The 23,798-nt window shown below is 41.2% G+C and overlaps 1 protein-coding gene across 3 annotated transcripts in view; it reads left to right on the forward strand.

Moving 5' to 3' along the window:
* The window catches only part of XPO4 (exportin 4), a 106,977-nt gene that overhangs the window by 42,857 nt on the left and 40,322 nt on the right, over nt 1-23,798 (forward strand). For all 3 annotated transcript variants that reach the window (XM_019530184.1, XM_019530185.1, XM_019530183.1), the window contains exons 6-9: nt 9,780-9,892; nt 12,231-12,388; nt 12,657-12,831; nt 20,416-20,592. In XM_019530184.1, the coding sequence (XP_019385729.1) occupies nt 9,780-9,892; nt 12,231-12,388; nt 12,657-12,831; nt 20,416-20,592 (623 nt within the window). The remainder of the gene's footprint in view (nt 1-9,779; nt 9,893-12,230; nt 12,389-12,656; nt 12,832-20,415; nt 20,593-23,798) is intronic.

A 23,798-nucleotide genomic window follows, 5' to 3' on the forward strand; every position in this document is an offset into this window, starting at 1 on the left:
GGACCTCGGGAGATCGAGTCCAGCCCCCTGCCCAAAGGGCAGGAAGTCAGCTGGGGTCATAGGATCCCAGCAAGATAAGCATCCAATTTACTCTGAAGCATCCAATACAGGTCATGGTCAAGGAATCCAAACCCCACACAATGGCACCAGCTCCAAAGCTATGAGTTGACCTCTCTAACACAGTTGCTGTGGTACCGTCCATGACTGCTGACCAGGAGGATGGATAAGAAGACCACCTGTGCCTCCAAACCTCTGAGCCTGGCTCCCAGCACCATGTAGTCACATACGACCCTGCCTGGGCTACTCTGGGATGCGTCATTTGTTCCCACATGGATGAGGACCGTGGGATAGTAGTGGGAGGGCCTAATCAGGTCTGGGATCTTTGTGACATCTTGAATCTGGAATCCGGGCAGGCATCATATCTCCTGTACCATGGGATCTGGGCAGCAGATGTCTCCCTCCACTCCTCTCAGGGGGGAAGTCACCCACCATGATTACCCATCATCATCTTCTCTTCCGGCTGCATGGTTGTCCCACAGCTTGTGTAGTGGTGGCTGTGGGTGTGGCCTCCACTGCTGTGCTCTCTGGTAGTGACACCAGGGACTTGTATCTGTTCTCCAGCTGCACTGAGGGAGGTGCCCCGGGCAATGTGATGTCTAGTCCTTGAGGTAACTATCTGCCATCTGGCCGTATCAATCCCCTCCAGGTGTGTGGTTCTGCGGAAAATGGAACTACCCATCAATCTCTTCCTCAGTTGCCCTGATTCCCTGCAGCCTGCCCACCTCTGCCTGGAGGTCCCTCACCTGCCCCCACAGGACCTCAAGCAGGGCACATATGGGACAGGTGAGGGACCCCCAGGACCTTGAGGACCCTGCAGGCAGGGGGCCTGGGTGCCGCCGACCTACCCAATGGCTCCGTCTGGGTAGAGGCCTCAGAGGAGCCCCGAGAGGTAGGCAGCATCGGGGCAGGGTCCCTGATTGCACTGCAAGTCACCACCCCTCTTACAGACTCCCTCATGGGAGAGCGGGGTGCACTGCCGCACATGCGCATCTGCTCCAGCATCCAAACCCGACTGGCACAGTTTGAATTTCCCATGCTTAGCAACAGCTGCCTGGGCTGGACTGTGCAGGTGTGGCTTGTCCCTGTGCAGAAGAGCCCTCCAGCAGCTGGCAGCCCCTCCCCCTGAGGACTCTGCCCCAGGAACTTCCCTGAACCTGGGGTCACCCAGTAAGTAGCCCCTTCCCTGAGGGGTCTGCAACCCTCCAGTCCAGCCCTCCCCCGCTCCCACTGCCCTGCAAACTCTGGCGTACCCCTGAAGAGCGCGCCTGTTTGCACGGCCTGTTATATTTGTACGTAGTCAGCAACTGGCTTGCTCTATGCAAGAAAATTAGGTGTTAATTGAAATGGATAAATGAGCCTCTCCAGTGTATTAATGTTAATGATGTTGTCAGTCACTTTCAGGATACAATATCTAGTAAACAATATTTTTAATCTTTTCCTAATGGTAAGACCAGAGATATATTTTGTGCATCTCAAACTCATCAAACAAACTTTACATAATGTCACTAATTTACCCAAATACAAGGGAACTGTGAATGTAAGATAACCCCCCAATAATTAGATCCTACATACATAAAAAGTATAAATTTATTATAATTTCCATGTATTGAATCTAATTATTAGGAGGATTATCTTAAATTCCCTCCCCACTGCTGGTGCAGGAGGTGGGGGGAAAGGTGATGAGGGGGTCAGTAATGGGACAGAGTGAGGGAAGCAGGTGGTAGGGAGCAGGCTGTGTAGAGGTGGTGAGGCAGGCAGCGAGAGGGAGGCAGCTTGCTCTCTTCTGATGTGGCCACCCCCCTACCCAACTAACTTCTCCCCTCCCGACCCCCATCCTCAGGCTGCCCTGATTCCCCCTTCCCCTGTTCCCCCATCTTCATGCTGCCTCTGTCACGTGTAGCCTTAGGTCTCTGCCCCACCTTCCTCCCATCTCTACCCCTTTCCCCCTTACTTTTGCTCCACACTGGTATACTGTTATACTTTGTCCCTGCTGCAGCCTGGGGCATGGAGCATCAGTCCAGTCTGGCTCCATAGCAGCGACAGGAAGCTGGCACTGCTGTTTCATGTTGGCCCCATAGCGGCAGCGGCAGGTCCCTACCTCTGTGACTGCTGGGTGAGGCTGGAGCCATGCTCTGTGCACCAAGAATGGAGCCTGCCAGCATGGAACAAAAACAAGGAGGAGTACAGCAGAGGGAGAAACAGCTTGGGAAAAGATAGGGGGCTGCAGGGAGGAGTGGTGGGATGTATAGAAGCAGCAGGGGTGGGGAGGGGCTGGTGGCACCTGTGGCTCCAGCCCCAACCCCAGGTTGAGGCTGCAGCTGTAGCAACTGCCTGTTCCCCTCTACCGCCTAATCTCCCCCTAGTTTAGATTCATAGATGCTAGGATCGGAAGGGACGTTAAGATTATTAAGCCTGACCCCCTGCCTAGGCAGGAAAGAGTGTCTGGGGTCAGATGACCCCAGCCAGATGCCAATCCAGCCTTCTCTCAAAGACCCCCAAGGTAGGGGAGAGCACCACCTCCCTTGGAAGCCCATTCCAAATTTTGGCCACCCTTACCGTGAAGATATTTTTCCTGATATCTAGCTTAAATCTGTTCTCTCTCTCTCAGTTTAACCATTGTTCCTTGTTACGCCAAGAGGTGCCCTGGTGAACAGAGCATTTCTGATCCTTTGCTGCATCCCCCTAATGAATTTGTAGGCGGCCACAAGATCACCTCTCAGCCTTCTCTTGCAGGAGCTGAAGAGGTCCAGGTCCCTCAGTCTCTCCTCATAGGGCTTGTCCTGTAAGCCTCTAACCATATGAGTGGCTGTCCTCTGGACCCTCTCTAGTCTATCAACATCCTTCTTGCAGTGTGGTGCCCAAAACTGGGCTCAGTACTCCAACTGCAGTCTGACCAATGCTGCGTAGAGGGGAAATATCACCTCCTTGGTTGTATTTGATAAAGTGGAGTTAGCTTTGCTGATGATTTCGTTACACTGGTGACTTGTGTTCATCTTGGAGTCCACTATGACTCCAAGATCCCTTTCCGTGTCTGTGCTGCTGAGAGGGTAGCTTCCCAGCCGGTAGGTGTGCTGGATATTTTTGCGCCCTAGGTACAACACACTGCACTTGTCCTTGTTGTAGTGCATCTTGTTGTGTACTGCCCACTTTTCTAACCTGTCCAGGTCTGCCTGCAATCGTTCCCTACCCTCCAGAGTGTGCACTTTACCCTACAATTTAACATTGTCTGCAAACTTGGACAGAGCACGCTTCACGCCCACATCCAAGTCACTGATGAAGATGTTGAAGAATACAGGTCCAATGGTCTCATGCTTGATTGTAAAATAGTTAAATGGGAAAAAAGCACATTTCTTAATCAAGTAAATGCAGCAATTTTATTAATTTTGAATAGAAATTGTGACAATTGATCTTAATTCTTAAAAGGTGAGGCCCCATTTATCTGTATTTTAAAAGGCTTATACAGTTGCTAGAGCATTAGACATGGGTGCACTTCTAAAGCATCAAAATATATTGCATACTTGAAATAATTTTTGTTTTTTATTTTAATATTAGGTGCTCTATTCATTCTCAGAATTAAAGTACATTTTTTTCAATCAATCGTGCTGCATGGATTTTTCTATTACATTTCAGACATTTCCATCACAAAATAGTGTTTCAGGTCATGGAGCTGTTGACAGAGTATTATTAATTTGCATTAAATTTCTGTAATGACTTATAACAGGTTTTGTATATCTTGAAGTAAAGTGAGTAGCGAAAGTGTATGCACTTTAAAATTCTTATTGAAAATTCTTACATGCTGCTTGAAAAGAGCTAACTGAGAGCATTAAATTTTGAGGATTATATTAAGGCAAGACATTACTAAAGAGGTCTTGTATTGTAGTAGGGGAGCTTGCTAATTTACTCATCTAAGTGCAGTGTCTCACAAAACATCAACTATACAGGTGGCAGCATTGTATTAAAATCTAGCATGCACTTTCAGTGGTGGCAGGAGCTGGTATGAAAGATGCGACTTCTTTCAGCTCACTTTAAAACATGCGCATCCCACTTTATAACATGCATGTAACATCAATTGTTATTTTTATCCATTACCTCTGTTAATTGCTAGTTCACCTGGTGTTTATGAATGTTTCAGAGGTTTTGGCAGTACTAATTGTAAATAACAATAGCATAGATTTCCTATTTTGCACTAAGAATGTATGACAGTGCTCTGGTATGTTGGCTTCTAGTGTGTTTCTTTTTTCAGTACTTTTACAACATTGTTTAATGTTGTTCAGTTGGATCAAGCTGGTTTTGATCCCTTTTTTGATAAATAGACCTTCTGAGAGACTGGACTAAGAGATTATATATCTATATATAATATAGATATTATATATCTCCTGTATAAATTCATCTATGCAGATCTTATACCTGCAGTTACATACTGCATCTACATTTTGAAATGCATATTGTTGGTTTATAATACTCCATAATACACCTTACCGCATGCAGCTAAGCTAGGGGAGTCTAACATAAGGCCCATGGGACTCCCGCTGTTTAACTATTTACTCATCATGCCTGTGCCTTAAACCCAGTAACATGGCGAAACTCCAAAGCCTCCCAGAAGGGAAGATAAAATACCCCAAATAAAAGCTAATGCTGAAGCTAATCAATACCCTGAAACTAAGTACACAAAATTGTTAATAATCTTTGTGTTAAATCAAAAGACTTGATGATTGCTTGATTTCATAACTTCACTCATTGACTGATTTTGGAAGAAAAATTGGATTGGGAGTAGCAGAAAACATCTTTTGCTCTGTTTAAGAACTTTTGATGTCTGAATAATTCCCAAAAGAATGGACTGCCTCTATGATTTTTCTCTTGTTGATAGCTTTCAAGTCAAGGTATGTGACTCCCTGTAGGAGGGATGAGGAAGGTCACCAGAAGCAATATCAAGAGTCAACTTATTTGTCTTATGACTTGTCTCTTTGGGACAGTTCAGTTTAGGAGTGTAAAACATACCTGTGCCCCTGGATTGGATTCAAATTCAACCTGAAATTATTTCTCATTGCATCTATGGAAGCAGCGCTTGGAGCAAATAGATATTCTAGAAATCTTGATCCAGATGAAATCACTTTTCCAGACTTCACATCTGAGATAAGACTCGATGCTATCTAGATTATACTGCTGGGCTGTAAATAGTGTTTAGCCAGAACTACGGAGGTTGTATGTAAGGAAGTACAAAAGAAATTCTTGAAGGAAGAGATTGCCAGTCTTCTTATCCTCAGGTAAAAGGTGACCTGACTTCTGAGCTGGAAGTATGCATTTAGAGCTGACTTTTCAGGAGATGTGAAAACTTTTCTCGGTTCAGCCAGGTGTTGTTTTGTATTCTTTTTGAGAGTTAATCCTTTAATAATGGCCTAAAAATGCTAAACAGATTGACAAAAAGATTGGGATTGGTCATTTGAAGAATGTAACTAAACAAAATGTGGACACCATGTAGCTGAGACTGAAATCACCTCCAATTTGTTTCATCATATGAATTTTTTCTATACATCTTGTTTCAAATTGTGTGACAATGTATTAGTTTCACAATATTTCACAAACATTAACTGAGTTTACAACTCCTGAAAAGCAAATTACTGTTTTCATTTTGCATAAGAATGAAGATGGAACAATGTCCTGATTTTCCCCCCCGCCCCAACCCAGTTCCTAATGGTACTGACACCTCCTGAAACCTGGTCTTTTAGGTGACAGCCAACATAACTGAGCATCAGTGTTCTGAATCTTGGTGTACGTGTACTGGTGGGGCTGCAGTAGGAATACAGTTTGAAGCTACCTAGCTTGGACATGTTGAGCAACGAGGCTGTGGTAGCACATTGCTTACTGTGGGATGCAAAATCTGCCTGACAACCCAAGTAAATATTTGAGAGCTAGTATTTGTGGAGCTGCAAGCTCCAGTAATAACACTGTTAGCAATACCTGAGTCATACCTTCATGTATATCTTCCGTCACTGTTAAGTGCTTAAAACACAGGGTAATCAACATTTTGTCTTAACAGTTAATAATGTAGCTATGCAATAAGTTCACGAATTAAACATTTAATATTTACTTTATTTTTTAAACAGCTGCCAAGCTTGCAAACAGAGGCTTTTGCTCCTTTATTAACCAAAAAGTAGTCAAATCTAAATCCACAGAGAATAACTTTTTACTGAGGGATTGTGAAATCCTGTATAGGATGAGATTCTCTTTCCCCTGGGGGCCATTTTCAGTAGACACGTGCCTCAATATTAGCAAGTAGTTATTTGACCCTGGCCTCGTGCTTGGCAAAGAAGCAAGCCAGGAACCAGTCTTAAAATCTAAATATTTTTTGTGTGCTAGTGTAATGTTATGCAGAAGATTTCCATGGTGTTAAATCTTCTTTTATTTTTTATTGCTAATAAAATGCAAGTATCGGAATACTTCCGGAGTGCCTGTATTATACTTGGAGAAATACTCCTTTCAAATACAACTCAGTTATACTGACCTTTGAAACAAATACCACAATCCAAGCCAAATCATCCCTTCCATGGGAGGAGGTGTGAGGGTTGGGTTAGGGGGGTCAGCTCTTGAGAAAATAAATGAGGCTTCATTGTTTATTCTTACCACACTGGTTCATGGGGGAAGAGGCTTTGCTAACCCAGAAGAAGGGACTATGGGGCCCAGCCCCAAACTGTGGAGGTCTCTAGAACATCCTGAGCTGCAACACTAACTTTAATCCCTAACAGCAGCCCTGGTACTTGCAAAGAAACTTGGTGAAAAAGATAATGAAGCCCTCTTTTGCATGGTTGGAGACGCAACAGCATGTTTTATGCCCTTTCCCAGTCATTGTCCTCAGGACTATGGAGTGCCTTTTGTGGAGGTGGGGTGAGGTCAGGTGGCTATCTGAGGAGAAGGCTGGCACTTATCTCCTGAGTATGCATCTGGAGGATTAGCCCCACTAACTGTTATGTAGATGCAAATATAAAATTTTATAATCTACTACTGTTCAGTAACATATGAGAGCGCCATAACTTTCGGGTGTTATACATGACATTTAAAAGAAACTATGAAGAATAGATAAGCACTTCCTAAATAATACTTCAATACAGCCTGCTGTTGTACCCTCAGGCAAAAAGCTGTGGTGAAAAGGTGAGTCTTGACATCATGCCATGAATGAAATGTCTGTTACTACACTCTACATATCAGTCTTTCAAGATTCAAGCAGATTCTTCCTTTAAAATTTCTCTGGACAGCTTCTGAACTTCAGTTGTTAATGTCATATTGATGTTTCTTTAAATATGTGTTTCTGTTGGGTTACAAATGACCTTCATTAGAAATAAAGAAAGTTGTCGTTGGATAGGAGTTGTTTGTTCTTCTCAGAATGAATTGTCTCTTATATTGCTGTCACTTAAAGAAACTGTGATAAGAGCATAAGAAGCATCATGCTGGGTCAGACCACTCATCCATTTAGCCCAGTATCCTGTCTCTGGTGGTGGTAGGAATGGATGCTTTAAAGATATAGTTTCCCTGCAGTATTATGTAGTGGTGATGCTGTTCTGCTCTTTTTAATCTTTGCTGTATTGCAGCCTGAACTTCTGGAAAACCTTCTGTGCCAGTACATACTGCTTCTTATTTTTTAAGAGTTTTGACAGTCTTCAGATCACAAATTTAGGGCACATTTCTCAGCATGTGTGTGTACCTGGACCAGTGCTAGGAAGTATGAAAGGCTAAAGATGCTACAGATGACAAAGATGTCATTAGCTTGTACGTAGTGTTGAGCATATATGAACACAATAGGAATTGCACCTGTACAAACCAATTTAGTATTGCCTCTCCTGGAAAAACAGTGGTGCGGATACAGTTCTGTTCTGTATTGTTTAGTGAACATAAATGGTTTTCCTACAAATCTTTTGTTGTCATGTGTGTCATCAGTCCATTAGTGTGAGTTTCAATACTAAAAATAACAGGATATGTCTGCTAAATACTGAGGCTTGTTAAAATAGTGACAGTAAATGACCTCCCCTGAGGTGTATTATGTAGCAGGTCTCATTTGTAAATTAAATCTAATTAAGAGCAAATTGATATACAAAGACCATAATACATTACTGATCCTCTCCTCTTTATATTTTACATCTGATTAAGAAGGGTTCTCTAAGTGAGTAAGTACAACAAGTAAAGGAATCTTGCTGTATTTCTATAAGATTGTCATCAGAGGAAAGCAAAACCTTTAACGTGCAGTTTAGGCTTCTACAAGATGCAATGAAATACACTAAGCATATAACTTTCTCTGCAATATGAAGTTTTGGTGAGGGATGCTTGCTTATAATAATAATTTATGTCTATATTTTATTTTCACCAGGAAAAACTGAAGCACTTAAAGATACTTTAAACATCAATATCTCACACAAAGATTAAGCAGAAACCTTATTTCATGCTTACTGTACGACAGTACATCTTTAGTAATCCAGTAATGTTCATGTACACATTGGTAAATTTTGATTGAAGTAGAATGAAAGTCCTTTACAGTGTTGTTTGCAGCCCTGGTTATAGGACACCTCCAGCTTGCAATAAGGCTGTCCTGCGGAAAAAATGACTTCACTGTAACAGAGTTTTACTATGTGCAGTTGGTGCTGAGTTGTATTTTGGTTCACTGCAGCACTCATGAGCCTTCCTTAGAGAAGTGGCAATAAAATAAAATAGTCCATTCTTTAGTTACCCTTACACTGTTGCATATACTACTGTATTTGAGGGGTTTTTGGTTTTTAAAAAAAAAAAGATCTTCAGTTACTTACTCATTCCATTAATTGCATGAGTCGGGTGGAACTTACTGACTTGTATAGTATAGTAATAAACAGCATTTATTGACTAGAAATTGATTTAACCTGATGAACTAAAAGCCATATATTTGATTACTTTAATCAATGCAGTGGTATGCACGGTACACAAAAAACATGCATAAAAATGCATTCTAGGTTATAAACTGACACAGAATGCTGGGATTTGTATGTTTGTTAAATGGTTTCTCACATTTCTGGTTCTCTAGCTGTAGATCATTTGCAAACTTCAAAGCTATATATTTTTCAATAATTTAAGGTTAAAAGATGCGGGGGGTCTAATGATATCTTCAGTGAATACATTGGTGAAATGCGTGCAGGTCCTTATGTTTCTCCTTTAGCAACATATGTTTTATATGACAATCACTTGTGTTGCCTTGAGCCTTTGTTCTTCACAGCATGATAAAAAATTTAGATTAATACAGGGCTAACATATCTTCATTCTATGCAGCATATTTGGCTATTTAGAAAAATAGGATATAGGTTTCAAAGAGCTATCTTTAGCTCTCGTACAGCCTTTATAAAAGCTGCCAGGAAAAAATTTTTAGAAAATGATTTCCCATTTTGTGTAAATTTTAACACCTGTTAATTGCAGTGGGTTTTTTCCCTTCTCCCACTGTCACATTAGACACCCTGGTTATCAAAGTGATCGTATCACTATGGTATGTCTCATAATTATGATCAAACTGTTATCTGACATTCCTGAAACATTCTTTTTTTCAATACTTAATACCTTTTATTCCTTGGCCTCATGCATGAATTATGCTGTGTATGTCAAGAGGCTTAAAGTTTGTTTCCATTGCATTCTTTCTGAATGGATCCTGTTGTATCTAGGATTTTTTTTAAAGCCAAGTAGGAATGTTATTGTTGACCTTGACACCAGATAACTGGGCAGACATTATATAGCTATGTTTGAATCCTCACAAAATGTGATGCTAAAGCCAACAGAGTCCTGGCGTGAGACCCTTCTGGACAGCAGAGTTATGGAGCTTTTCTTTACAGTAAGTTTCATTCTTCTTCAGCTTTCCTAGTATAAACCACAGGGGAGCAGCTCCACCGTCTTGTAAAAATTTATTGTTGGATTCTTCCTGGGTATCAGGTAGGATTTACTGCATTAATCAGAGTTCTGATCTGAAGAATTACTGCATTTTTCCTAAGTGCTCAAGGTGTACAGTGCATATGAAGTGCCTTTTATCTTTTGATCTTAGTAATTATCAGTGTATATATGTTTTTCATACTGTGAACCAACATCTTCAGATGCAACTGAGCTTATTGAACAGTGCAAAGTATCATTTTCAGTTAAGGTGTTGCAGTTCTTTAAATAACTGAGTGACAGGTTTTCATTGCTGCTGTAGAATGTAGCTCAAAAATAATTGAAAACAGAAGTATCTTTGCATTTTTTTCCAGCTGATTTCAGCATATAAATCTTCCCTCCCCCATATCCCTACATATGCACCAACTGGATGTAAACCTAATAGATCAATAGTAGGTCTACAAACTTGGGAGGGAGGGGGGAATCCTCAGAAACACATGGCCTGTTTTATGTAACTTTTAAAATCTCATATTAAAGTTGGCTTAAAACTAGTTATTTACTATTTTAATTTTTTTAATAAATTAGCATAACAGCAACATTCACAGAATATATGTAAATTAGTTATGCTAATTTTGTTTTATATTGCATCCTGGGATCCTAGAGCTCAGCGTTCTTCCAGGCAGAGGTCCCTTGTGCAGAACAGAAATTACTGCCAAGGTGATTACTAGACAAACTGTTTGTATAAATCTCTTGTACTATTTTAGAATTTTCTGACGTGGGAATGTGGATGCACTTTGAAGTTCAGCTTTTTACAAAGGAGATTTACTTGTTTGAAAATATATTTTGCTTCAGCATTTTTTTGGAAAGGTAAAAAACTTGCTGGCAAAACTCTTAACAGCCACACACAATCTGAACAGCTGTCTAGATGACCCAGACAGTTGCTACTGTCAGCTGTGAATCTCCTCATGCAAATACCGTTTGGGTTTGCAGGTTAACCCTTTCTAGTTTAATTGTACTAAGAAGTCTTTGAGTTAAATTTCTGGCTTCTGGATTGTTCTTGAGATAATTGATTGTTACTTAAAAATCAACATTTACCAATGGCATGAAGAAGACTAAATAAAATGCATATTAATGATAATTAAAGAATACTTAATTTTTAAAAATTTATTTGCAAAAGGACACCAGGCAGAATGTTACTTTTGTTTTCAAACTCCTGATTTGCAATGGTTGAGTCTTGATGCTTTAATTTTTTCAACTGAAGTAATGCATCATTTTCCTCTTTAGGAAAATTCTTGTTCAAATACAAAAAAAAAAAAAATGCTCATAGTTGTAATTGCATGACTAGACCTAACAACTTTTATTATAATTTGAAGTTGGAGGTTAGGATTGATTTTTAATACTATTTTTCCCAGATAATTTAATGTGGTATGGTTTTCTCAACAATTTAAATATTTTGTAACCTGTGCATCTGTGTAACTTAGAGGTTCAGAATAGCTCTATAGCTTTTCAACGGGATGAAATTTGAAATGCAGTTGGAGATTTAACTTTGCTTTCATCGAAAGCACAATTTTACTTAAAGGACTCTAAAGATGTTCTTTAAACTATACTTACTTTTATTACCCTTGTATGAAGAAACAAAATGCTTACTCAAAAAAATGTAAAGTCCACAATAAATAGTAAGCATCTATTTTAAAATGCATTTTATTGAAATATTTGACTTTTTCCTCTAAAACACTTGTGTAACTTTACAAGTAATGATGTACTACTTAGCTCACAGAAATGGGAAAAGATTTTACTAGTAGTCTTAGGTAAATATAAAGGTGTTGCCAAGGGTCAGATGGTGCTTGTTTTTTGTCTTCAGTGTTTACCTCTGCTAAAGAAGCATCCGTACTATCTTGATTGAACTTGTCAACTAACTTTAGCAAGACGCTATAGCCTAGGCATAGTTAGCATAATACAAATGACTGTCATTATTGCTGTTTTTAGAAGGAGCAGCATGTCTGGCTGGCTGGCATCTGTTTCTCTCTTTAAGACATAATGTGTTGAAGACAGTTCAATTTTCAAAATGTAGGTAGGACTCTGTTAAACCTTTAATTTTAGTGGGTTAATTCCTGGCTCATGGAATTAGTAATCTGAGGAGCAATATTGAAGCTTGCTGTGGTTTAGAGAGCTGCATATGCCACCTTATTTCAGATTGAATGGAAATTATAGTAAGCTTTTTTTGGTGTATGCTCTTTCAGAGAGCCATGTGACTGTTGTAAGAACACCCTATTTTTCCATGTATTAACTGTCTCACTCCCTGAAAGGTACATCGAAAAATCAGAGAAGATACAGATATGGCACAAGACTCACTACAGTGCCTAGCACAGCTAGCCTCTCTACATGGGCCAGTCTTTCCTGATGAAGGCTCACAAGTTGATTACCTGGCACACTTCATTGAGGGATTATTGAATACTATCAATGGGTATGTATGCTTGCCCTTTAAATTTAGGTGGCATCTTCTTTTAATCTTTTGGTCTGGAGAGGAGTGAAGTGGTGAGCAGGGAGAGCCAGAATAGCTTTTTGCCTTGTGTGTTTGGAGTTGTATTATTAAAATGCAGAAAGAAGAATATAAAGCACATAGAAAAGTGTCTTTTAGCTTATTCAATGCAGAAAATCCATCAATAAAATATTCCAGCTTCTTGGTGGTATTTCTGAATGATAAAAGAGGTAACTGCTGTTTCCTTTTATAGAATTGAAATAGAGGACTCTGAAGCAGTGGGAATTTCTAGTATTATCAGCAATCTGATAACCGTGTTTCCTCGCAATATTTTAACTGCCATTCCAAGTGAACTTTTCTCTTCATTTGTTAACTGCCTCACACACCTGACCTGTTCTTTTGGGAGAAGTGCTGCATTGGAAGAAGTGGTGAGTACCTGTTCTCAAACTACAGTTGATTTTTGGATAATTTATGACATTTAATTTTGCCGTACTCTGAAAAAGCATACCTTGAATGAAGTGAGACCTTAACAGACTTATCATGACTTAGTTAAGCTTGGATATTTGTTACTTATTCTGTGATGTATGTGATTAGCATTGTTTGTTTGAGAGAGAAGAGGGATTGTTAACTTTTAGATCTTATTCTAATCTCGCAAGAGAGGCATGTCTGCTACTCAGAACAACAAAATTAACATTACGCACCGTTCTATAAATAATTATCTATTTATACTTTAATCAAACTTTAATTAAAATGTTGGCCAAAATACTTGTCAAACTAACCATCTTAACTACTTAGTTTTGCTAGCAAATATGCCTGAATGAGAAATGTTTATAAACACTTAATGAGATACAGATCTGAAAGCTTGGAATGGCTTTGTGAACATATGGGCAAATTAACTTACTGCTGTTGGGGTTTCTGAAGCTTGACTTCTGTTTAAATGAATGCAGCTATTATGTTTCCTATCACTGACCCTGTACTATTTTAGTGGCCATTTTTAAGTATGTTGTAACAGTTGACTCAGTTCAGGTGACATTTTAATGTATCTGGCTAGTCAGGCAACCCAGAGGCGTTTTTTCTGCTGTTTACTGCAGAGGTGTCAAACTCATCTGGCCCTGTGCACCAGATGAGCGGCACAGAGCCAGTCCATGGGCCAAATTAGGCCTGTAGACTAGCCCCATGCACTGGATCCATTACGTGGAGCTGATCTGCTACGGTTGTGTCCTGGCACCACGCGAAGGGGGCCAGTCAGGCAGCATATCAGTGTGTTAGAAACTGTGTCTTGACTGCTACTGCATTAGCCACAGCATTATCTAGGTGAGGGACTTAATCTTTCTGAGGCTCTCTATTCCCTAATCTCTAAAAAATTAAGGTGACGTTTGCATATCTATGACTGCATAAATCTTAAATACTGCATTTTCTCAGATTTCACCTGTACTTCACTTTGCATACTGTGTAACAGCACAGGGAAACTAGATGCAGTTGATGCTTGTGCTGCTAACAGGCTTGGCTACCTGCCTGACTGTACAAATGATAAGCATGTCATGCAACAGTGAACCTTTTTGGAGAAAAGATGAGGGTATTGTATCAAACAATGCAAAGGGGCTGAAGTCACTAATTTTTTGTTCCGCAAGTATCATCATCTCACAGGGGGATGTCCTGAATTCAGCTTACATATTCTGATCTGGTTTCAGGGGTGCTTAGTATACACAGGAGTTGAACACTCCATTTCTCAATAACAAGCAGCAGTAAATTCTCAGTTTGTACCAGTTCTTACCTCAGAAACTCCTGCCTTATTGGAAGGAGAGACTAAGTAACCTCATACGCCAATGACCTGGGTTACCCAGAGTACATGAATCATTGGCAGCCTGACTGGATTTCAGAATTGTTTCAGGAAAATTCTATCAAAGTATTCCCCTTAAATTTTGTCAAGTGAAGCAGCATCAGGAAGAGAGATGGCAAGAAATTTTAAATTTGAAGTAACACATTGCCATCAGGTGAAAAGGAAAGGCAGTATATTATAGAGGTTTGATGATATCCATGACAGCAGGAGGCTGCAGGCACCTGGATCTTAGAAGTGTTCAGTTTTTATTTGGTGAAAAAGCATACTGTCTAGGAAAACTTCTGTCTTACAGACTCCATTGTGGAACTTGGGGTAGAACAGATGCTGCATTTGTGCTTCAATCAAAATAAATGTTCATACCCCTTGTCATGCCACAAATGCCTCAAAATTGTGGCCACTTCATAGGTGGTATCAATTTGTGCCACTCTGTTGCAGCAGATGTGTGTTAAGTTTATGGTGGGAAAGTGTGGTCAGTCCACAGCTGCTCATGCTCTCCAGACACCTCCCCAGGATTTCCTATACAGGATCAGCCCCCTCAAGCCCAAGGAGCACCAGCCTGGCTTTCCCTGCTTATAAAGATACACCTTGGAAATTTCTCCAGGATGTTCCCTGTCCACATTTGTGGAGGCATACTCCAGAGATTGCGCAGGGCATGTCTCTGCAAGTGGGGAACCCTGGCTTTTCTCTTTTGTAGAGAAGTGCCCCAGGGGACTCTTCAAGGTGCATCTCTTAAGTATGGAACATGTCATCTGTTGTTCTGCAGGATTGGGCCCCTGCCTGATGTGGGACAATGGGCAACATGTTTTGCCCAATGAAGCACATTGGACACATAGTGCCACAGCCAGTCTGCTTCATTTTGTGATGTATGTTCGTACTCTTACAGGTGCTGACCACTTCCAATAGAGGAATGTCACTACCAGTTTGGAGTTTGTTTTGGTACAGCATGTTTACAAGTGTGCAATATCTGTGGCTACATATCGTAATATTCTTATGCATATCCTAATATTCAGTATTTGTGCCTGCATGTCCAGTATTCATATGCAGGTAGTCAACCTGAATAGACAGGACTGTGCCGTCAGAATTCTGTAGGTGTGAGGCTGGGAAATGTGTCACTAACAGAGTCCTAATAGTCATTTATCTATCTATCAGAAAAAGGAAATAAGTGTAGTGCAGGTAGGCAAAGCCCTCGTACTAGGGGACCCTTGAAAAATTATTCTATACCTATGAATTTGCATTTCTTGCGGTGGTTATTTTTGTGTTGGCATTCAGTGTTGAGATTCGGTGAGTAAGTTTCAGGCCGTAGTAGTTAATTGAGCTTATTATAAAGTTTCCAAAGAGTGATGTCTTGGCTTTAGTAGTGTATTAGCATGATGTCCCAGGAACTTTTTCAGCATACCAAAAATGCTATGGGTTGTCACTTTAATCAAGCAAATATTTAATTTTGTTGAAGACTTGTGTATGGAAATCAATTTGCTCTGTTTTCAAAGAACAGAATCCAGCCCAATAAATCTTGACTATGGCTTCTGTTTAGAGTGAAAAGTAAGATGGATTTAGGTGCTTTCGTTTACTCAGTGACTATTAAGACACCTATTAAAAAAAACCCATACCCTACAAACTAATTACAAGAAAATCTACACCAAGCAATACTTAGAAGGTAGCAGCAGGGACACCAGTCCATCTACAAATATTACTTTTTTTGTGGATGACACTTTTGACAGTAAAAAAATCTCTGCCAGCATCGAAATGTAGAAGTGTGTGTGGAGGATAGGAAGAAGGAGCAGTGGAACTTGAAAAGCAATGTGGTTGGGAGGAAATAGAACAGTTATTACATGTTGTACAATGTTAAAGAGGAAATGGCTTGGAAGAAGTGTATATATTAAAAGTTTGTGAGGGTGGAGGAGAGGTGAAAAGAATAGGAAAGAAAATTAATGCAAGGGAAATCAAACTGTATAAATGTATAGTGATGCCTTCAATAAGCAATCCTTCTCAACTATTTTCTTTTAAAAAGGGATGGGATAAACTGTTTTGTGAGAAGAGTAATTGTTGAGGACCAGCCCCAGCCTCAGGCTATGACTGGCTATGGAATCAAAGAAGCCAGAAGGCTTAAAGTAACATATAAGAAATCAGCTAGACCATCTACCCTATACAGATCCAGGATCCAGTTTAACTAGACCACTGGTTTTTAAACTTTGTAAAATCATAAAACCCTTTCATATCATTACTTCTGCTGCAGAATCCTTGCCACTACTTAAAGAGAGGCTGCAGAGCTAGGTGAGCAAGTCTGGCAGTGGTGGCACACTGCCTCCCAGCCTGTTCAGCCATTACCCAGAACCCCCAAACTCTGAAACTAGTTGAAAAACACTCAACTAGACCATACCTTAATGGAAGCTTTTTTTTTTTCCATGTTGTCTCAAAAACGTCCCAAGTAGCCTATTCCAGTTCTTTACTGCTCTTATTCCAAAGAGATTTTTTCCTAATTTCTAACACTTTTTTTCTTTTCTGCAAATTAAGACTGTTTTGTGTTTGCTGTTGTGGTGTTTTGTTTTTCTCATCCTGCCTGCAGTGGACACAGGGAACATTTAAGCACCATCTTTTCCAGAAGAACCTTTAATGCTGTGCAGTGCTTGTTTATTAGGTTCCTTCCCCTTGCTGTCTGTTTCTAGAGAATACAGATCTGGTTTCCATAGCCTTTCCTCACAGGTCCTGTTGTCCAAACCTTTCATCTTCCTCACTGTTTTCTTCTCGATACACTGCAGCTTGACTGTCTTTCTTTGTGTGTTGACCAAAACTTGAGACACTGTTCTGTCGGAGGCCTCCCAGTGCTAACCAGAGCAAAATAATTGCTTTCTATATCTGATGTCTCACTCCCTTTAATATATCCCAGTATGACTTTTTACCTTTTACTGGCACTGGATGGTTTATTCCTACTTAGCTTGTGCCTCGTTTTAATCACTAGCTCCTCTTTTCCCGCCTAGCCAATTGTTCAGCATTTTTAACTGCGTTTGGTTTCTCCTTCCTAAGCGAAGGACTGCCTATTTCTTTTCACTGCATTTCATCTTGTTGATTTTGGACTACTTTCTCCAATTTTTCAAGATTGTTTTGATGTCTGATCCTGCCATGCAGAGTGGTTGTATTCCCTACTAATTTGTTCACAAAATTTGTGTGTACCCTTGCCCTTTGTCCAAATAGCTAATGAAAACATTGCCTAAAATCAAAACTAGGTCAGAGTCATATAAAAGGTTGTGAGGAAAATGCCCTCACGTTTGACAGCAATGCAAAAGCTACACTTTGACTGCAGGTTGTGATGAGTGCATTAAGGCCATGATTACATAGGAGAATATAATTTAAGATGGTGTCAAAAGATTTAATAAAGATATGCTTCCCTGTTATCTTATCAGCTATTTTATGAGAAAAGAAAATTAGACTTTTTAAAATATGATTTGTTCTTGATAAGTCCATGTTGGCTGTTCACCTACAGGATGATACGGTATTGATTATAGCTTGATTGTTTAATAATTTATTCCAGTATCTTTCCAGGTATTGAGCTATTTTTCCAAGGTCCTCTTATATAACAATATGCTATGCTGTTTATCTTCTATTCTTTGTATTAAATAATATTTTCCTTGCTCCTGGTCTTGTTTTCCTCTATTCTTGATTTTTTTTTTTTTTTTCCCCCTTTGATAGTTATATTATGAGTTTCATTTTTGTTTATTTTATTTTGAAAACATGTTCACTTTACAGAGACTGATGCTTTAAAATTGTCTTTAAAATATTTGTTTCCAAAATGGTGGCAGATTTCCGGCTTAGTCCTTTTGCCAATTCTTTCTTCCCCACCCCTCCCTTCCTTTGCTTGCATTTCCATCTGCTGTTAGATCTTAAAAGGTCATTGGGCATTTATCTGGAGCAGACTTAGCCTTAGGTTGGGTACAGATGTTCAGGGAGGTTAGGGCAAGGTTAGATCACATTAAAAATGGCCACCTGATCTAACTTAGTTTGCCCAGGTGAATACCTTACACTAGTTAGGTGGATCTACACATGAACTGTACAGAAGTTCAGGACAGTTAGATCGGTCTAAAATGGCTGACCCGATCTAAGCTAAGTGTACCTCAGAGAAGGACTTACTTAGCTGAGGTCTGGTGAGACTGATCTAACTAAACTTCTGTACAGTTCCCAGTTACAGTCCCAGGGCTAGGAAAGCCCAGCTGCTGGCCCTACCCTGGGGCTGCACTTTTCCTACCCTACTCTGGCACCGGCCTATTCTTAGACCCCCATCTGCCCCCCCCAGTCCATCCCCTCCCATCCTGGGACAGACAACCCCATCATGGACCAACCAACCCCTGTCCCTCACTCACCAAGCATCCACATCCGTGCAAGCCACTCCCCATGCTGGTTTTATCACGGTTCGCCGATACTGGGAGCTGAACAAATCGGGGTGCGGAGAGGGGCAGGAGGGATGGGGGTGTTCACTGGGGAGGGGTTGTTTGTCTGACAGTGGTGGGTCAGGGGGCTAAAAATAGCCCCTAACCCCAGGGTGTGGGGGAGAGAGCCTTCCCAAACTCCCTGCAGACCCCACAAGGTTCCCATATCCTGCCAAACCCTCCCTGACCCCAGCAGTTCCATGGACCCTGCCTGCCCTCCCCCTTAGATCGAGTGGCTATTTTTAATGCAATCTAACCTCCTTGAATATCTATACATAGCCTTAGTCAGCTCAATGCATTATTTTATCAAGGCACCATTTTGGTCTCATTTAATACAAGCCTACTGCTCAAGCCTATTGGATGCAGAATGATTTTTTTTTTTTCCTGATTTAGACCTTGGCAGAGTGGCTGTATGAGATTATACACATTTTGTAGCCTGCTTGTAAATTCAACCTTGAAATACTCACGATTTAGGCCAACAATGTTAAGACAACTTTTTTTTTTTTTAATTTGGGAAAGGGGCTGCTTAGTCGTTCTGCCAGCTAGAAATTTGTTTCCTTCTACTTTTTTTCCATCTCTGCATGGCACTTATGGATAATTAGAAATGACACTTGGCTATTCTGAGTGCTTACTTTTTGAGGTGTGTACACATTACATGCACTTACAGTTGGCTAATGTGCACTTATGGCTCTGCAGCTGGCAGCCTGTGAGAATCAGCCCCCAGGATCTTTCCCCAGGTACCGCTCCACCCTCCTCCCCCACTTAATTGCTCCAACTGAAAGAGCAGCCAGAGTTTCTAGGCTCCCCTTCCCTTTTTTGATTTTGGCTGCCAGCCCCTGGGGGTGCAGCAGTGCAGTGTGGCACAGCTGGGGAGCTGAGAGTGAGCCTGGAGCCACATGGGTATATGCTGTAGGAATGAAGAGTAAAGCCTGGTTGGATGTGTGGTACAGCAGTTGGAGAGGAGGGCAAAGGCACGCTGTACAGTGGTGGGGTGGGTATGGGCTAATGGTGCAGCAGTGAAGGGGAGGTGAGGGGCACACAGGAGTGTGATGCAGCCCAAAGGGCTCCCAGCCACATAAGTTTGATACCTTTGTTTTAAGGTATAATCCTTTTATGTTTTTAATTTGTAAGGTTGAGGCCTTGCTGTGCTTGTATGTAATGGGAATTTTAATTTAGGTGCCTAGGTTTTGACACCTGTGCTCTAAACACCTTGGCCTCAATAATAAGCCTTTTAAACATAAAATTTCAGAAGAGGCTTTTGTTGTTCAGACATCAGGTGTAGGGAGCAGTTTTCTAAAAACTTACAAGATCATTTCAATTTAATTACGTTCTTATCTCTTTCATAGTAATTGCAACTGAATTCAGCTTGCTAAAAAAACCACACAGCATATCTATTAAAATTTCATGTGGTAGGTCTTGTTCACATGCTTGCAGTTAAACTTGATTGTGAGATTTGGGGTCAGGAAGGAGTGTGCCTGGCCCTCCCTCCAAGTCAGTTTGGCAAGAATTATTTGAGGGGTTTTTGCATTTTTAGAGTATGGAAGCTGGTCCAAATGAACTCCTAGCCAAGATTTTGGCGGTACCCTCATTTCTCATTCTGTTCTGCAGCATATTGCAGGGGGGAGGGGTGCGTGGCTGTGTTCAGTGAGGGGCGGGTGTCACGTCAAGGACCCTTCCAGTCCTATGTTTCCTACTGCTGCTTTGTTTAGTCTTAGTTTTCAGTTTGACACCATCCCTTTTTTCTCCTCTTACAGCTTGACAAAGATGACATGGTATACATGGAAGCATATGATAAGTTGCTGGAGTCCTGGCTTACTTTGGTACAAGATGACAAACATTTCCATAAAGGCTTCTTTACCCAACATGCTGTTCAGGTTTTTAACTCTTATATTCAGTGCCACCTAGCTGCTCCTGATGGTACAAGGAATTTGGTAAGCTCTTAACCTAAGTTATTTTGGGGGCAAGAATGAGTAGTCTGTTAGGTTAAGTACAGACAGTCAAAAAGCCCAAGTCTAAATTGATTCAATCTTTGCAGTTTAATTTAAGCTACATAGATTGCACCAATAAGCAAGTGAACAGACGTTTGCTTTTGATTCTGGAAACAGCCACATGCCTGCAGGGGGCACTAGAACATGCCTCCCTGCTCAGCTGGAATAGACAGGCTTGGAACAAAGCTAGCCCACCCACCCTATGATGGGGGGTTTGCAGAGGAGGTGCAAAGCATCCTGGCATGTTGGGGGATTCTGGGTTAACTTGAATCTGGAGGGGATCAGGGACAGAAGTTCAATAAACTAATTTAATCTAACTCAGTTAAGTTTGATACTACATCCTTCTAGGTTTATCTTAAACTGGTTTCAGCCATTTGGAAAGTGGTTTATGTGCACTGAACTTGTGTTGTGTTACAGATTTGAACTGGTTTCTGATCACTTGTACTGATTTATGTGGAATTTCTGTCTCTAGTCCAAGTATATACATAAATAAACATTGCTTTAATATATGATACTTAATTAGCTTTGGCGGAACTCGCACAGAATTTTAATTCAATTGGTTAGCAGTAGCATCGGGGTGAGGGGAGGGAACATGTATCTTGCTGTGTTTTCATAAGGAAAATCTTTTTCCCAGCCTGTTTGCTTCTCTTGAAAAGAAAGGAAGGAGACTGGTTGAAGAATGCTTTTAAAAATTAAAGCTGTGTGAAACAGCACCATTTCATTTTGACTTCTGTTTTGAAGGGACAGGTGTTTCATTTTGCTGTTTCAAACCACTGTTCCATTTTGTTTCACTGTTCTGACGCATTTTGACGTTTCACCCATTGGGTATAAGGGGGAATCATGAAAATGCCTATAACTGTCATTTCTTGCTTGATTTGGATAAAAATCGCAGGGATGGTAGCCCCTTCTGAGGGCATGAATCCTGTCAAGCACAGGGGCTTCTAGGAAACTGAACCTCAAACTATTTGAAGCAAAACACTTATCACTTGCCAGCAGCAGCAGCCTGCTGTCATCCCACGCTCCCCAGGAGGTCTGTGGGGCTTTGCTGGATTCTTCCTGGGGGAGTGCGGGCCCCCGGATGTGTGCACAGGATGGCAGCTTGCTGTTGCTGCCGGCTGAGGCCAGCACCAGCACCTGAGTCTGCTTGGTGCAGCCTGTGCCGAGTGCCAAGAAGAACTCAGTGCTGGTGCTGGCAGCAGCACCATGTTGTCATCCTGTGTGCAGATCCAGGGGCCCAGGCCCCCTGGGAAAAGTGTGGACAGCCCCTCAGCCCTCCCAAGGGGTGCAGGTCCCCAGATGTGCACACAGGATGACAGCAGGCTGCTGCCACTGGCTGGGACCAGTGGCAGCACCAGTCTTCCTGGCACTTAGCATGGGCTGCACCAAGTGCTGGCCGCAGCCAGCAGCAGCAGCAGCCTGCTGTCATCCTGTGTGGACATCCAGTGGTCCGCATCCCTCAGGAGGAGTCTGGCACATCCCTGCAGCCCTCCCAGAGGGTCTGGGCCCCTGGATCTGCGTGCAGGGTTTCAGCAGGCTGCTGCTGCCAGCTGGGGAAATAGCCCAGAGCCACCCCAATCCCCAGCTGGCAATGGCAGCCTGCTGTCATCCTGCATCATGCGCCCCCTGGGAAGAGCTGGGGGAAGCAATCAGAGGGCTGGGGAATTGAACAGGGAGCTAGGTGTCAATATCAGAGCAGTCCTTCCCCCCTCTTCCCCCTTTGTCTCCTTAGTTACTGTTTAGCTGCAAGCAAGACCAGCCCTCATTTTGTTTCAAAGCTTTTTCAAAGCCTTCTGTTTCATTTCCATCTTGCTGTTTCGAGCTCGAAACTTGTTGAAACAGCTTCGACACGAAACACCTGGCAAAATTTCACACAGCCTTATTTAATTATATAATAGACCATAAGTTCAAATTTTACTTATATCCTTTGTTACTACTTTGGTTTCAGTCGCTAAACAGTTTACTATGACCAAAATTCTTCAGTGAAATTCTGACTTTAATGCAGCTGCTAATGCTTTTTGTGTATTAACTGCAAATTCTAATTCACTGTGCCCTTTTGTTGCATAAAAAACATATATAAACTTGTAAGATGTGGCGGGATTGGGCTCAAACTAGAAGAAAATGTGGTGGTGTTTAATCTATTCTTTTGGATAACATGGTGTAAACCAAGGTCTATTCTGACTTTGTGGCTCAGTGGCCAAGGCACTTTTAAGGATGGGGGGAGCCTCTTTTTCAACATTATACTACAACAAATTCTGAAATAGAAAGTCGGAAATAAACGTTGAGCGTGTTAATGACTGTCCGGTTTTTGTTGTATCAACAATACAACAATATCTAACTTGATAGTATGTAAGGTACTGAGACGCTTCAACTCTGAAAAGTACCATGTAAAACCTAACTCTTATCTCTTAGATAGGTAACAGGTGGTAATAAGAATGCCAAAATAGAGAAAAACATTTCAAGAGACCCTTGAATTCATATCATGCAGTCTTGACATAACTTGTATACACAGGTTAATACATGTCCTTCTGTGAGATAAGTCATTTATCCCATGGGTAACCTTGTAAAAGCCACAGCTGGCATTTCAGAATGCTTCTTGTTCGGTATCAAAGCAGTGCCTGGAACTTTCAAATAGAGAAGCACTCTTCATTAAGCAGCTGCAGCTTTGAAGTTGCCAAAGGAGAATTATTTGCTGGTTTAGATAAAGAAAGGAGGGGCTTGAAAGCACTTTGGAAGGAATTAAGGTTTGGATTCAATATCTCAATCCCCTTATAGAAAACTGCAAAAAGTTGGCTATTCCTTTCTAATCCACTAACACAGTTTCATATTTAACTTATGAATTCCTGTGTTCCCTTCCATGATCTTAATGAAAAAGATATTTATTTTTCCTCCTTTAAACTTTGAAATTAATTTTCTCAGCATTTTAGCATGCCTGATTGTGGAAATAAGTTATGATATTCAACTGATTTCATAGTATTGCTACCATACATTTAAAAATCAAGAGTGATTGAAATCATGAAATCTAAAATAAAAATTTAAGTGGGTTTTTGTTTTTGCCTTCTAGGTTTTGAGCCCTTAGTGTTCAGTTCAGTAAGGAGCTGGGCAGAGCTGCAATCTGCAGCGTTCTGGGCAGGGACGTGCAGGTTGCAGAT

The sequence above is a fragment of the Crocodylus porosus genome, unplaced genomic scaffold, assembly GCF_001723895.1.
Source record: "Crocodylus porosus isolate Cpor-Errol unplaced genomic scaffold, CroPor_comp1, whole genome shotgun sequence".
Taxonomy (NCBI): Eukaryota; Metazoa; Chordata; order Crocodylia; family Crocodylidae; genus Crocodylus; species Crocodylus porosus.